The 15,647-nt window shown below is 33.7% G+C and overlaps 1 protein-coding gene across 1 annotated transcript; it reads left to right on the top strand.

The window, feature by feature from the left end:
• The first annotated feature begins 709 nt into the window (after nt 1-709).
• On the top strand, nt 710-15,226 carry LOC144438503 (bifunctional epoxide hydrolase 2-like). The gene is made up of 19 exons (XM_078127555.1): nt 710-1,065; nt 1,748-1,832; nt 2,267-2,423; nt 3,293-3,483; nt 4,125-4,247; nt 4,974-5,042; nt 5,666-5,761; nt 5,934-6,012; nt 7,171-7,205; nt 7,937-7,963; nt 8,485-8,570; nt 8,928-9,042; nt 9,929-10,003; nt 10,996-11,062; nt 11,688-11,790; nt 12,148-12,217; nt 13,092-13,172; nt 13,967-14,022; nt 14,373-15,226. Exons 1-19 carry the CDS (start codon nt 788-790, stop codon nt 14,455-14,457), a joined length of 1,878 nt encoding a protein of 625 aa, XP_077983681.1. The 5' UTR covers nt 710-787; the 3' UTR covers nt 14,458-15,226.
• The last annotated feature ends 421 nt before the right edge of the window (nt 15,227-15,647 follow it).

Below are 15,647 nucleotides of genomic sequence, written 5' to 3'. Positions count from 1 at the left end.
GGGGTCCACGTAGGTGTCCGTTACCTGTATCATGGAAGTATGTGGGTTATAACTTCCATGCCTGTATGGACTGTCTGACTTTCGTCAAAAAACTTAAACAATTAAAAACAAATAATTAGGTGGCTTGACAAAATGTTACAATTTCAAAATAGACATCCTTTCGTAGTTTGGTATACTTTGTGACAACATCGTACTTGTATTACACATCCCAAGTGGGATCCTCAAGCTTTATGAAGTCGTCACGTGCATGTGTAATTATATTAATCCATGCACAGGGGCACGTATTATTGCTTAGATTGTCCGTTTTCTTAATCCTGCTGGTACAAATGTATCAATCAGAAGTAGGAAATTATAGTCAAAACGTTGTTATATTTAGCCCGTAGACAAGGAAAACAACAATCTAAGAAATACTACTTATATTAGTAGTACATATTACTACACGCCCCTATGTCATGACTCCATGGAACGTGTCCGTGAATGATGGAGTCATTACGTGATCTTCTGGTCTTCTATATTCACAGGACCCAGTAGGATTCAGATTTTTCACAATCAACCATATGCAAACCATCGTCTTCCGGTTTGCCCAAAACTGATACATGTAAAACATTAAAAAACCCATCTCCATTTTCAGGTCATACACTTTCTGTCTTTGACCGACAGATGGCGCCTTTTTAAGGTCATGTTTTGTCCAGAATCAGAATGGTCTCCGATCGTCCAAGTCCTAGTCCTGGGGTCCGAATGACTGCGGTGGTAGTTGGTTGACCTCCACGATTAGGTGCAAAGTCCCATGTCTCGCCATAACAGATTGACCAGGTTGCTTTTGGAGAACGCTTGGATTTATCCAAGTAAAGGCGCACGTCGTATCAGAACTTTAAAAATTCCACCCGTTGCTGCATTAGTTTGCAGACGATATTTGTATTCATCAGGAACTCTCCATTGTAATGCTCTAACTGGTCAGAAGGGAACGGATATGAAGAAAGCCGTGATATTCGACATTGGTGGTGTTATCATAACTCCACCACAATCAGGGATAAAGAGTTATGGAGAGTCACTGGGACTTCCAGGGTGAGGAGCAAAATTGTATGATTTTAGTGGAAAAAACAAACACATATTACTATAGATTGATATGTTATAAAGGTATCGTGTGTTGTATAAAACCAGGTTGTATATTTCAATAGTTTATCTAGGTATACCGGTAAGTTTTACTCTGTTGCACTTTGGAGTAACTGTAGTCAGTATAATTACTCCAAGGTTGCACCTACACAATATGTACTATTCATTGTGAGTTCATAAAATGCACATTTGGTTTGTAAACCATAACATGTAGCAATTTATAGTGCAAATTTTATCTACTTGCTTCTCAATCTCAATCTCAAATAGAGATGACTTGATGGGTTCCAGTAATATCATTGTACATAAATCAGTTGTATTTCAATACCATTTGTACAATACTGTATTTAGTCATTTGTTGTTGTTGTTGTTGTTGTTGTTGTTGTTGTTGTTGTTGTTGTTGTTGTTGCTGTTGTTGTTGTTGTTGCTGTTGTCGTCGTCGTCATCGTGTGTTTGTGTGGTTGGTTTTTTATCAGTTCATTTGTGCATTCATTTGTTATTTTCCTCTTTGATTTCGGTATAATTTCATTGAATGTATAAATCATCAATGCTTAGTTTTGATCATGCAAAAATATAGTTTGTGTTTGTTTGTTTGGTTGTTTGTGCTTTCATTTGCTATTTTCACCTCCACTTTCAGCAATTTCCTTGAGTTGGTGATGATAAAAGGGAGACCAAATAATGCTTTCTGTAAGATGGAGAGGGGAGAACTGACAGTTCGAGAGGCAAGTTCTTAGTCTATTTGTTGTCTACATAGATATTATACCACTATGGCTTGATCTGCAGTAGAATATTGTCAATGTAGCAAATGCAATGTTTGGCAGAATTACATTTTAGGATGTGTCAGGAGGCATTCCTTATTTTGGTAGACACTGCATGAATTAGTAACAAACTTATAAATAACTCATCTGGCTGTGACCTTGCGTATTCAGTGCAACTGTTGTTTTAAACACCTTTCACTGCTTCATATGGAAGTATTATATGTAACTCTATATTCAGATGTTATTTCCCCAATATTTTTTCTTTAGCCAAGGAAAATATGAGTGACCTAAGGGGCCTTAGTCACTATGAGTCACTAGACAAACTAAAGCCATTCATTCAAAGCATGCAGAGCTGTAAATAAGTTTGTTATTTTCAATCATTCCATTTTTTCCTTCAGTTTTTAGAAGAATATAAAGAAGAAGTGAAGACCACAGCAAAGGAAGCAAATATTAATTTACCCGCAGAGTTTGATCCTAAAAAAATGTTTGATGCTATGACAGAATGTAAAGTTGTGATGGGAATGTTACAGGCACTTTTAGCCCTTAGAAATAATGGTAAGAAGCACTAAACAGTTACAATATCCAACTGACTTGAGACTCAACTACCAATGCAATACACTATATTCCGGTTATCCGAAAAGATAAAAAGATTTCTTATTTTGGCCACTAGGAGTGCTGTTTGCAAGTCGTTTTGGTACCAGAAGTGAGGGTCAGAATAGTTGAGTGCTGCAGTGTAACGACACGGACACAAAGTTACAATTACCACTCATTTCCATGAGGATCTCACTGGAAGTTAAAATGTAATGTTTTTATAACTGACGAACACTAATCAAAATCTGCCTCACCATTACTGTAATGCTACGAGTTCTTCTACACACATTTTTGCAGCTTTGTGCATGGTCATATTGTCAGTGGCCATGACAACATTTTAGCCCTCACTATACAGAATCAAGGGTGTCGTTTTGCAGTCCTTACAGGCAAAATCATGCTAGAACTTCAGTAACTGGAATATGGTATATTCTGAGTGAACTTATTAAAATGCAAATAAAATACACAACACACATTAAAACTTATTCAGAAACAATTTTGAGTTAATGCAGTGAAATAGAGCTGGTTAAATAAGGAGAGGCTTGACAACTGAAATCTTGGTGTAGCCCCTTAAGGAGTGCCTGAAGGGGCTATTATACAATAGGTTCTGTGTATCTGTGCATCTGTGTGTATGTATGTATGCAGTCATATCTGTGACATGCAGTTGCCTATTTCATTCAAACCTGACACAAGGGTGATATATTATATGGGACATAATTATGCCCTTCACATGGTTTTGTGACAGTAAATTGACAAAATGATGACCACATTTGTAGTTTTAAACTCACAAGTTGAGTGTTTAGATATTCATTATGTTATCTTTGTTTTTATTCTAGGTTTTAAAACTTGTATTTTAACCAACAACTTTATCAATGATGTCTACAACAAGGAGTTAGATTCTCAATTCATATTAGTTCTTAGACACTATGCTGACCATATAGTAGAATCTTGCAGGGTTGGAATCAGAAAACCTAGTCCTGATATTTTCAAAATTGCATGTGATAAAATGGGAGTGGATCCTTCTGAGGTAAGCAAATGAAACTGTATACTAGTGGTATCTAAATGTAACAGAGAAGTACTGAATCATTTTTATGGTACATGCTATCAGAGTTCCCTCTAAGATTGAGCAACATAAGGAGAAAGGGAAAAAAATGGAAAGGGTGGCATGGCGGCCATGCTTGCATGCATGTGGGGGTCCAGAAGGGGAATATTTCCCCTTTCAGCAACACAAAATCATGTGTTTAATTGCAATATGAAGCTAGCACTTTTTACCTGCTCTTGGATGCTGAATAGAGAGGAATAAAACTCTATGACAACATTTCATTTAATCATTAATTATACTTTATTTGTATATATTTTCTCTTTCATTCTTGATACTTGGATATAAGGTTGCGCAAAACATGAAATTTGACTGCGAGAGCAGATGGAGACCTGGGGAAGTAGTACGCAAATAAGCCTTAGTGGGAACATTGCATGCTACATATTTTCGCAAGTTTTATTGAGAATGCTGTAAACCTTTTTATTAAATTTATACAGGACTTTGTTGTAACTATTTTCAGCAACACTATAATCTTTATAAAATATTTCCACTCATGGTTTTACTGGTTTTAGGGATTAGAAAACGTCACAAGATGTTATAATTTATATAATGTTTGTATTTTCTTTCAGACTGTATTTCTGGATGATATTGGATCAAATCTAAAACCAGCAAGACAGATGGGAATTCATACAATCAAAGTAGAAGACCCTGATGTAGCACTCAAGCAACTACAAGAAGCAACTAATGTTAATGTAAGAGCTACTATACTGTGTTAATGTTACGTTCTTTCTAACAATTTACCTGAGATTTTTTAACCTAAAATACTTAGACTTTTCATTTGCTCCAACAAGAATTAGCAATGTTACATGTTGTTAGTGGAAATCATGCTACTATATATTGTGGATTGGTCCAGAAAGACAATGTTTTTAAATAAATATTTCCTCCATTTAAAAACAACGATGTGAAATTTTAGACCAAATTAAAATAATATGGGGTCAAATGAGATTAACTATCACTACCTAGAATTTTTTTGCCAACCCTAAACTATTTTTTGTGAGAAACATAATAATATAGGCATGAAAATCAAAAAATTAAAAGCATAGTAAAGATATCATGACCCCTTTCACGTACAAAAAAAAAAAATGTTGAATACCATGCCCTACCTATTTTTTCAAGGTGTGTAACCAGAACCATGCCAATTTTTGGCTTTACGAAATATGTAAAGCCAGAAAAATGTTTATCTAAAATACCTAATGATTCAAAGACAGTTTGACAGAGGCGAGGTGATCTGCTTGTTTTTGATGTTACCAGTACTGCTTTTCAAGAAATTAAGATTTCAATAGTTTGTCCGCATTGTGTTCATTTTTTATTTTGTTGTTTCTGTTTGCGTTTCTTTTCTTTGTAAGAACACAAATGTTATACAATTAAACGCTATCACTTATACCAAAATTTTAATAGATTGTTGTTTTTCTTCCTAGGTGTTTGAAGAACAGCCACCACCAGCAGCTAAACCAGACATGGTACCACATTCATACATAACAACAAAGGTGAACTTTTGACATTTCTATTCTTGAAAAGATTACATAATTTTATATAAAAAAAACTGAGTTCAGCCATAGACGTTGGAGAGATTCTCTCTTTCTCCAACATCTATGGTTTAATAGTGTGTGTGGTTTACTCCTTCAGCTAACAACTGATATGTGAAGGCTTTGTGATATGCTTAGTACAGTCATGTACTACACAGAATCTATTGTAATACCACAGCAATAGTATTTTGCAGTCTAAACTTCAGAAAGTTTAAATGTTAATTGTTGGTCTGTACCCATGTCGAAATTCCTCCATCTGTAATGTAAATCAACAAACCTCGAATTCTTCAAGAAAGAATGCATCTCAGCTCAGGATGTAATTTTACAACTTTTTCATGCATTTAAATATAACTATTTACAAAACTCAAAAGAAAGTACTGGAAGTGTAATAATGAAATGAAAATTGAATAATAAAAAAGATGTTATTTTATGAAATAAATAAAACATTTTTTAAAAACTGTCATATGCAAGCAGTAGAAGTGAAAACAATTGAACAAACGGAGAGAGATTTATAGACACACACAAAAAAGACTTTCTGAACTCATTTAAAAATCTACTAATTCATTTGCTGTTCTTTATATTAGGATGGTTATCGCATACATTATGTTGATGTTGGTCAGGGACCAGCTGTTGTCTGTTGCCATGGTTTCCCAGAAAGTTGGTATTCATGGCGATACCAGGTAAGAATTACTCTTCATGTCTATATCATATAATCTGCAAACTTGTGAAAAAAACCGGACAGATTTGTCTTTATTCATAATAATAATAATAATAATAATAATAATAATAACAATAACAATAAATAGATAATGTACAACATAAATGGTTGTTGTTTTGTTATCTCTGGTTTAGATTCCTGCACTTGCACTGGCTGGGTATCGAGTGATTGTACCAGATATGAGAGGGTATGGAGACTCATCAAGTCCACCAGGTACTTGCAATTAATGTCTCTGTCTGTCTGTCTGTCTGTCTGAATTAAGTTGCCTTTCTGTCGCACCATTTTGTCTTTTTCTGTCTCTCTTTCGTACTCTCTCACTGTCTATCTGTATGTCTCTCTCTAAATGTGTCACTATTTATGTATCATTTAGTGGTCCAAATGAGATTAAAAGTACAGCAATCAACACAAGTTAGGAACTGAAACTTTTAAAAACTCTTGTTATAGAAAATCATGGTACACATTTTCATTGTTCTTTTCTACAATGAATGTCCTGATCCATAACACTCTAAGTTATTACCTTTGGCAAAAACCTATATCTTTTAAACACACTTAGGGACGATTGCACAATGTCATACAAGTTCATCAATAAAGCAACCTCATTCATTTAGGGGGAGGGTCTGGTGAAGGTGCAGTTGTTGAACTTCATTTTCACACTTCTAACCAAATTTTGACGGAAAACTTTCACTCCTTCAATGATAACAGTTTTTAAATTTACTACTGAGATGTTGATAAGTTGATAAAAATTTACTTCTAATGTGAGACATGGTGCTGGGTTTCTGGTAGTATTTTAATGTGTTTACAATCATGTTTTTACATTACATCGATCATAGTGGTGTGACTGCTAGTTTTCATCATAGTTTACATTATATAGAAATGTTTGATGTCACACTTGTGAATGTTCATTTGGGGGAGGGGGTATCGACTTAATGGAACAATGTTCGTTTGTTAAGCATGTTGGGACATTGTGCGAATGACGTTCCGTATTTGTCTTCCTAACCTCTATTGTGAGTGTACAATTCATTGCAGTCACTGTAAGCACATAGGACTAAGTCCTTCACATAGCAACAGTTGTCCTACCAGGATCCCAATATATAGCTGGGTTGACTGGGGCACAATTGTGGTTCAAATCTTGTGTAAGGACGTTAGCCATTCAGATGCAAATTATGGTGCTGACGCTCGAACCAGCAACTTACAGATTCACGGCCAGCCACTCTAACCATTTGACCATGACACCATCATTGTTTATTCTTCTCTGTTTTGAGCACAAGATTTGTAGTGTCATACATGATACTGTAATGTCCATGACATAAAGTAATTATAATGAAGTACTTCTGTAAATGATAATAATCATTTTCTGTTTTCATATTTCAGAAATTGAGGAATACTCTCAAGTGAAATTGTGCGGTGTAAGTAATTAACTATTTCTCAGGTTGATCATTTTGGTGATATGGAAAAGCCAACTCATCAAAAGTTGCTTTGAAATACTACATAATACAGTCTAAGTGAAATGTTCTGATAGCCTCTCTGGATCACTGACAATTTTGAAGAAATTTGCTTCAACTAGTAAACTTTCTGATTCATTGAAATGTTGTCTAAATATATTATTTGGATAAAATTATTCAAAACAGCTCATAAAATTACCTTGATAATTTATCTGCAGGGCTTTGCTTAAGGAAATCTCCCTGATAAAATGGTCCTATGATCAGTCACGTGCATTATATGAGATTAAAATGTTCATCAAAAACAGTGATCCTTTCAATTCCAAAGTTGATAAGCTTCCGACATTCAAAGCAACTATTGTTGTTAGATAGGTATTTCTGTATTCTGTTTACTAACTCCTACATGCAAAAATTACTGCAAACCTGGAAATTTCGCTGAAGACTTATTTTTGCTAGAAAACGTGCAAAAATATGTAGTTCTAAAATGTTTTCTTGTACATGAACACAATGATAAGTGTTACAGTAGTAATTATTAATCTTTGAAAACTTGCTGAAGACTCTAAAATCACAAGAATTTCTAATAATGAAAATATCTAAGTTTACAGTATTCTAGCACAAATCTAAACTTGAAATCCATTATGTCTTACTTTCTCATGAAAATGATATAATAATTATAATTTTTCATTTTGTATTTATAGGATTTGGTTGCCCTATTGGACACTTTGGTTAGTATTACTGGTTCATCTTTTTTCCATGCATATGGAACAAAAAAAAAAGAATTCTAGTTTGCATAAAATCATGAAGCATACTTTAAACAGGAGTTTGATTAGTAACACATAGTGCTACTGTCATATGATAAACATTCCAAGTCGGTAAACATAGTTTAGATTAACAAAGTATTACTTTGAAGATGAACAGTCCGAGTCAGCAAAAATGGTTTTACATTATTTACTTTATATGATACACATTCCAAGTCAGGAAACATGGTTTAACACTGTTACTTTATAATAATATACAGTCTGAAATAGTAAACACAGTTTATGATCAATGCATGTGTGCTTGCCTTGCCATGAAAATCAGTCATTAATTGCAGTGTCCCTACTGTACCTGGTAAACTTCTCCATATATAGGGTTTTCAAATTCTCTCTTTGAAAGTACATCCGGTCTAAAATTTTATTTACATGATGATCTTTGTAAGAGAATTGTACAAGTGTAGTAAAGTGTCATTTTTGATATTTTTATACAGGCTATTCCACATGCTACCTTTGTTGGTCATGACTGGGGTGGTTCAGTTGTCTGGAATATGGGGTTATTTTATCCAGACAGAACAAGGTAAGTCAACCTTATCATTTTACTTGTATACAGACTATTTCAGATGCCACCTTTGTGGGTCATGACTGGGGTGGTGCAGTTGTCTGGAATATGGGGTTATTTTATCCAGACAGAACAAGGTAAATCACTTCACCTTATCACTTTACTTACATTGTTTTGTATTTTTTATATGAATTACATCATGATATGTTATATATCATGTCATGTCATGTCATATTGTATTGTACCGGTAGTGTCTCATCTCGTTTCATATCGCATATCATATCATATAATATTGTATTGTATTGTATTGTATTGTATTGTATTGTAAAATATTATGTTATAGTATATTGTATTATATTTACATGAAATCCCTAGAGCTGTGGCTGGTATCAATACTCCACTATTTCCTGTTAACACAAAGAAGAATCCCTTAAAGAGTATGCAAGAGAATCCTGGTAGATTTGACTATCAACTGTACTTTCAAACACCTGTAAGTACAAATATCCCAAGGCAAGATAGTCTAGTCCTATACCTGTCAACATTTTCTACAATCACTATTCTCTCCACATATAGTCGAATGGACTAATTTCACCGAAAATCTCGCTAAACCGCCTTCTGGGGCAATGGTGAACAACACATGTCAGTAGTAATCCATCACAAACTGACAGGAAGTTGTAATACTGGAATCCCAGCAAAGAAGTGTTTAGTATTTGAATAAATCCAAGTGCCATAATTTCATCAGACTGTGTAGAGCTTAATAACACTTGACAAAACATAGACCATATTAGTTTTTATAATGGATAAAGCTAAATGTGGAGAATTTCATATTATCTGATAGAAGTACTTTTGAGTTCATGACCACATTAATAGCCTTTGCACTACCAAGTGTTTAGGTTAAATTAACATTGTCAATGAGAGCCAGGAAATGAGCATATAGAAAACACAATGAAGTACATATTTCACAATTGATTAGATATTGTAATGGCAATGATCAATAAATTAATAATCTTTATTTATACTAGATAGTTCATTAAGTATATAAACACTTATCTCCCAAGAAGTCCAACGAGGGCCATCCCTCATGGATCAGTGTTAATGCAGGAGGAAACCGAGGTACCCAGGTAAAACCGGCATTGTTTGGTAGAGTCAAACTGAATGACACTCTTCTTACTTACAGCATGGTAAATTTAATCTAACCCTGAATGGGTTCGAACCCTGACTGCAGTGGTAAGAGGCAAGTGGTTTAACCGCTCAGCCACTGACAACCCAATTATAATAGCAACTACAAATTTATCTAGTACTAGTTTGTCGAATGATATCAACTGCAATGTCATTGATATTATGTTTAATCAATACTATTTCTTCCTTTATTTCAGGGTGTAGCTGAAGCAGAATTCGAAAAAAATATAGACCGATCCATCAAGTGTTTTATGAGTGTGTCTACTGATTTGGTAAGGATTATTCTCTATCTTAACAAGTAAATAAATATCAGTACAAATGCAAATGTAAACATTCAAATATACCATGTATTTATTCAAATTAGAAGGTAACATGCAAATTAGATACCATGCACTTATTCAAATTAGGTAGTGACATGCAAATTATATATTGTGTGCATATTCAAATTAGGTAGTCACCTTAGTGACATGCAAATTCTATACTTTGCATATTCAAATTAGGTAGTGACCATAGTGACATGCAAATTCTATACTGTGTGCATATTCAAATTAGGTAGAATGCAATGTAGATAGAGGCGATGATAATAATTATCGAATCATGAACTTAAAAAAGTGCATAGCATTAATATACAACCCTGAATAACCCATGAACAGACTTTTGGTCAATAAATAGTGGGTAGAGTGACCTTTCTTGAAACACTTGATGCTAATTCATCGTTTGATGAATAGACAGCATGGAGAGGGAGGGTTGGGGGGTGGGGGAGGGAGGGTTGGGGGGTGGGGGAGAATTAGAACTTTCTTTTCATAACAGGATTTCTACAAATACACACTATTTATGATGAATTCTTCCTAACCATTATAAACATGTGAATAATTAAGGTCTAATTTGGGATGGCTGTCACCCTTTCTGTTGTTTTCTGATGACTGTTAGAGTAATATTCTTTGATTTTAATTTTAATATCAAATGAGTTCCTTGTATTGAAGACAAAAATAAGTTTTTAGCCCAATTGCTACATGTAAGTTTAAAAGAAACCACTGGTACAAGTAAGTTATTTTTGGTCATTGTTTTACAGTTACATTTCCTAACCTTAGTTCAGTTAGCCTGGAATCCATGCGTATTGGAAAGACGAATGTAAAAAATCCTCCCCTCATGGATTCCAGGCTACAGTTCACTGCTCAGTATACAATTCAAAGCATTGAAAAGCATTAAAACAACTTGATAACTTTGTATATGTCCTTTATATATTGTCCTTTTATTTCTACAGAAAGCAATGATATCCAGTGGAAAGATAAGTAAGGGAACAGGATCAACAGCCACAGTTACAAAGAGAGGTACATACTACTAATACTTATTTCTGAAGAGAGTACATCTGTACTGCCCAAATTAGGTTATGGTTGAGACCAGGTCTTATTCCTGTTCATCTTTACTGTACAAATAAAACAGTTTTCTAGCCTAGTGAGTACCTGGCTGGGACGAGAATGTGCTTGCTTATTAATTTAGATAAATTTGTAATTATAAGTCTGGCTTTGCACATCTTTGGCTTAGACATAACTGTCTAAGGTGAAACTGGCACTTCGTTGTTGTTTCAGCCAATATCTGATAAAAATGGTTTGTATATCCTTTAGATGTTGTATTGTTCTATGCATTTGTATTTTCCAAACTTTTTACCTAATTCAGGGACCCTAAATTTTGACTGCATATTTTGTCAGTACAAAGTATAGATAAGAAAATGTTGTATCCAAACAATCCAAACAAATACCAAACCGTCATCCATATGGCCATTTTAACAAATATTAAATTTGTGACAATTTCAAATTTTATTGTCATGATTTCATATTTTCATTCTATGTTCTGGGTCTTTACAATTGTTTTCCAGTTTGATGTACAATGTACCTTAGAGACAAGTGTAGTACATTTTATGAAATTAGGAAATTTTACATGTGTTGTCATTATTAGGTGGTATGCTAGTTGGCTTCCCTGACAAACCACCTGTTCCATCTACTATGAAGCAAGAAGACATTGATTACTATGTACAGCAATTCAAGAAGACAGGTTTCAGGTAGGAATTGAATGGGTCAAAGTTACAAGTTCCTGTTGCACTGTCTGTCAAGTTAAAATGTATCTTACACATCATTCCACCAAAGTTTTCATGCACAAAATAAACATGGCTACAGTACTTGATAATTTGCTGACAAATATACCAACACAATGAGTGTACATGTATTTGATCCAAGGTTCTGTTGATGCATAAAAATATTGTCTTTAATATTGTTCAATTTGTCCCATATGCTTATTTACTATGTTTATATACCTTTGATGATATGCATGTGTTGTAGCTCTTAATCAATCATGTAATTTAAAGAATATGATAAAAAGTTTCATTATTTGTTAATAATGGGCTCTCTCTCTACTCCAGGGGTCCTTTGAATTGGTATCGGAATATTGAAACGAATTGGAAAGAAGGGTGTAAAATACCGCATAGAAAGGTAACATTGATTGAAACTTTTATCTTGGAAATAATTCAATATATTTAACTGTAGAAATTGATCTTTTGGATAAATGAATATTTCACATTACTAAACATAGTCATGGTGAAGCTTAAGTTATTTGTCTGTCTGTGTATGTGTAGGAGGACATAAATGTCTTAAAAAGTTGAAAATTGCCAATCTATTTGCCTTGGTATTTGGTGGGGACATTACTTAGTGTGTCTAGTTGGATCAAAATAGTGTGATTTTGGTATTTGAAGAAAATTAAACTCCAAAGCTACTTGTTAGATTGATCTGAAAAATGGTACGGATGTTTCTAGGGATGTGTAGATGAAGGACTATGCATGATGTGATGACCCCATTGTTGATATTCAAATTAGGTCTAAATGGTGAGCTTTCAAACTCTAATGTAGATGAAGAAGTTTTCATGACATGGTGACCCCACCTATGATATGTAAATTAGTTCTGATGATGACGTTTGATAAATATCTTGACCTCCAAAGCTATTGGGCAGAATGATCTGAAATGTGCTTAGATATTTTTCTCAGCAAAATGGTACGATTCTTGACATGCACATTTAGCACAAGATATGTTATTTTTGGGTGAAAAATGTTAAACCATTGAAAATAGTGATGTTCCTATGGTTATGAAGACGATGAATTAGTCAATTTAAGATCATCTAAGCAATGTTATCATGTACTGATTTAGGTGAAAAATGTTATTTTGGTGACTGACTTTTTTATTTGGATATAAATCAATTTAAAGTATGTTTAGTTATGTTACAATGACATTGGTGTGTGAAATGATAAATTTTAGAATAAGGACAATGACTTTGTTGACACTTTAAAATCTTATTCTATCTTATATAAAACAGGTGAGAGTACCGTCTTTGATGGTGACTGCATCCTATGACTATGTGTTAACACCAGAGTCTTCTAGATTTATGGAGCCATGGGTAAGTTAAAGCCACAACGGGTGACATGTGAAGCAATTCGTTGCATGTGATGCTAGCATACATGAAGCAACTAATTGCTTGGTGAGTTGCCATAGGCCAAGTTGTTCCACCACATGTGCAGACATGTAAAGGTTTCAATTAGTCGCATGCGATGAATTGCTTAGTTAATTGCTCTTTGAGTTGCCTCCTGTAACTTGACCTTAAGTTTTTGCTATTTACCACTGCTACAGAGAAATGAAAACGACAGTTCATATAAAGCTGAAAACACAAAACAGAATACAAAAATAAACTGCATAGTACAATGTTAAAAATAAATCCACAACAAAATACTGCAAAGAAATACTGTGGTTGCTGTTAAGAACAGAGATATCAGATGGGACAAAGACGACTTAAAAAGAAATGTGAAAAAAAATTAGCTGATGTGGCCAAGAGAGAAGGGTGTATGGCACTATATGAGAAGAATTTAGCTGATGTAGTAGAAATTGTACTTGAGAGGAGGGAATCATTTGATTTTCCTTTAGAAATAATCTACAGCAGAGACTAGATATATGTGCACTAGGGGGTCGCACTAGTCACGCTTTTAAGTTTACATGTGACCTCTGAACTTTGTACACAAGATTTATCCAATAGGTGCAATTCAGTATAGCTTAGTAATCAATTGAATGATAGCAGTATGGATACATGTCCAAGGTAATTACGCTTAATGCCTCTGAGATTAATAAAACATACATGTTCTGATAAAGCGTGTTTTTTTTTATTCAATGCCTGACAATGTTTTTTTTTTATCTTACAAGGTTCCAGATCTAACACGCGCAAATCTAGAATGTGGACACTGGACTCAAGTTGAAAAGTAAGTCAAATCTGTTAAATTTAATGTTATTTATTATATCATTTACTATCTCCTTGTAAGTTTTATATATTTTTAATATGGATGTTAACTTGTTAAATGTGTGATATTTATCAATAAAATACATCATTGGTCACAGTGAAGCAGACAATTAACTTAAGATATCTCTTATTGAACCTAATTGACTCTGAAGTCAAACATTTGATGGGTTGACTATTGACAGTGTCAACTCGTGGGTCTATACAATAGGGTAGGCTGATATGCAACCTTGTTGCAAACATGAATAGTTAGAGCGTCATCATCACTTTGCCAAATACCCAAACTGTTACGGTTCATTTTATTTTTCCTTTCAGGCCACGTGAACTGAATGAAATCCTTGTCAGTTGGTTAGATAAAGTACACAAGAAATCGGTTGATAGGCTGATGGCAAAATTGTAACAGTAATCTTGATTGGTTAGACAAAGTAAACAAGAAATCAGTTGATAGGCTGATAGTAAGGTTGTAACCATAATTTTGATTGGTTAGACAAAGTACACAAGAAATCAGTTGATAGGCTGATAGTAAAGTTGTAACAGTAATTTTGATTGGTTAGACAAAGTACACAAGAAATCAGTTGATAGGCTGATTGTAAAGTCGTAATATTATTATGCTGCATTTTCAAATTGTCCATGTTGGGATAAATGAAATTACATATTGATATTGATACACTAAAATACAAACATGACAAATGATAGTTTTACAAAGCAGCCATATTGCATAAAACAAAATAAAAGTAAGCATCCTCTGTAAAATTGAAGTCACTACTTCTGGTATTATTCATTCCGGAATGATAAATGATATTTTTAATGATAAATATATTTTTAAAATTAATGATAAAAAGAAATATTTACAATCATGTCACAATAGTTGTATTTTGGTAGGCTACTATTTTAATTTGAATTGTCTAAATGGAAACAGGATAACAAATTTTGAATAAGTTGTCAATCAGTTTAGTTGCAAGGAAGTGTTATTTGTTGGAATGGTAATACTTTCCATACTCTACTGAATGATGAAATATATTTCAAGAATAAAATATTGTGAAATATAATTATGTCTATAATTGGAAGATGAAGACAATCTTTGAAATCTGAATAAATTCAATGAATTCAAAGCTGCTGACCGCTCTATCATACAGTATGTGTCATTGGTGGATTCTAGAACGTCTGTAACAATGTAGCCAATCACTGGTCCACATACAGGTGTATCTGGTATTTAGTAAGTATTCTCCTCTTGTCTTAATACTTGTAAATAAGTTTGAAAAAATATCCCAACTGCATCTGAACATAAAATATAATGAATTAATGATAAGTGAATGTGATAGACTTGCAAATGTGTCAGTACCTCATTCAGAAGCTGGTAACTTCTGATAAGTAATTAATTTTGTTATAATGCCATGTCAAGTGGGCAGGATGTAATTGATAATGATACATACTAACTTTTACGACATAAAATGAAATTGAAGGAAGAACAGATGAATGGATGACCTTGTATATCAATTCAGGACTTAATACAATGTAAAGTTTACAAAGCATAAACTAAGATTACACACACAAACACTTCAAAAGACAAATAGACAGTTAACTCCAACA

The sequence above is a fragment of the Glandiceps talaboti genome, chromosome 8, assembly GCF_964340395.1.
Source record: "Glandiceps talaboti chromosome 8, keGlaTala1.1, whole genome shotgun sequence".
NCBI classification, from domain to species: domain Eukaryota; kingdom Metazoa; phylum Hemichordata; class Enteropneusta; family Spengelidae; genus Glandiceps; species Glandiceps talaboti.
The sequence above is the reverse complement of the archived record's forward strand: the minus strand, read 5'-3'. Positions and strand labels throughout refer to the sequence as shown.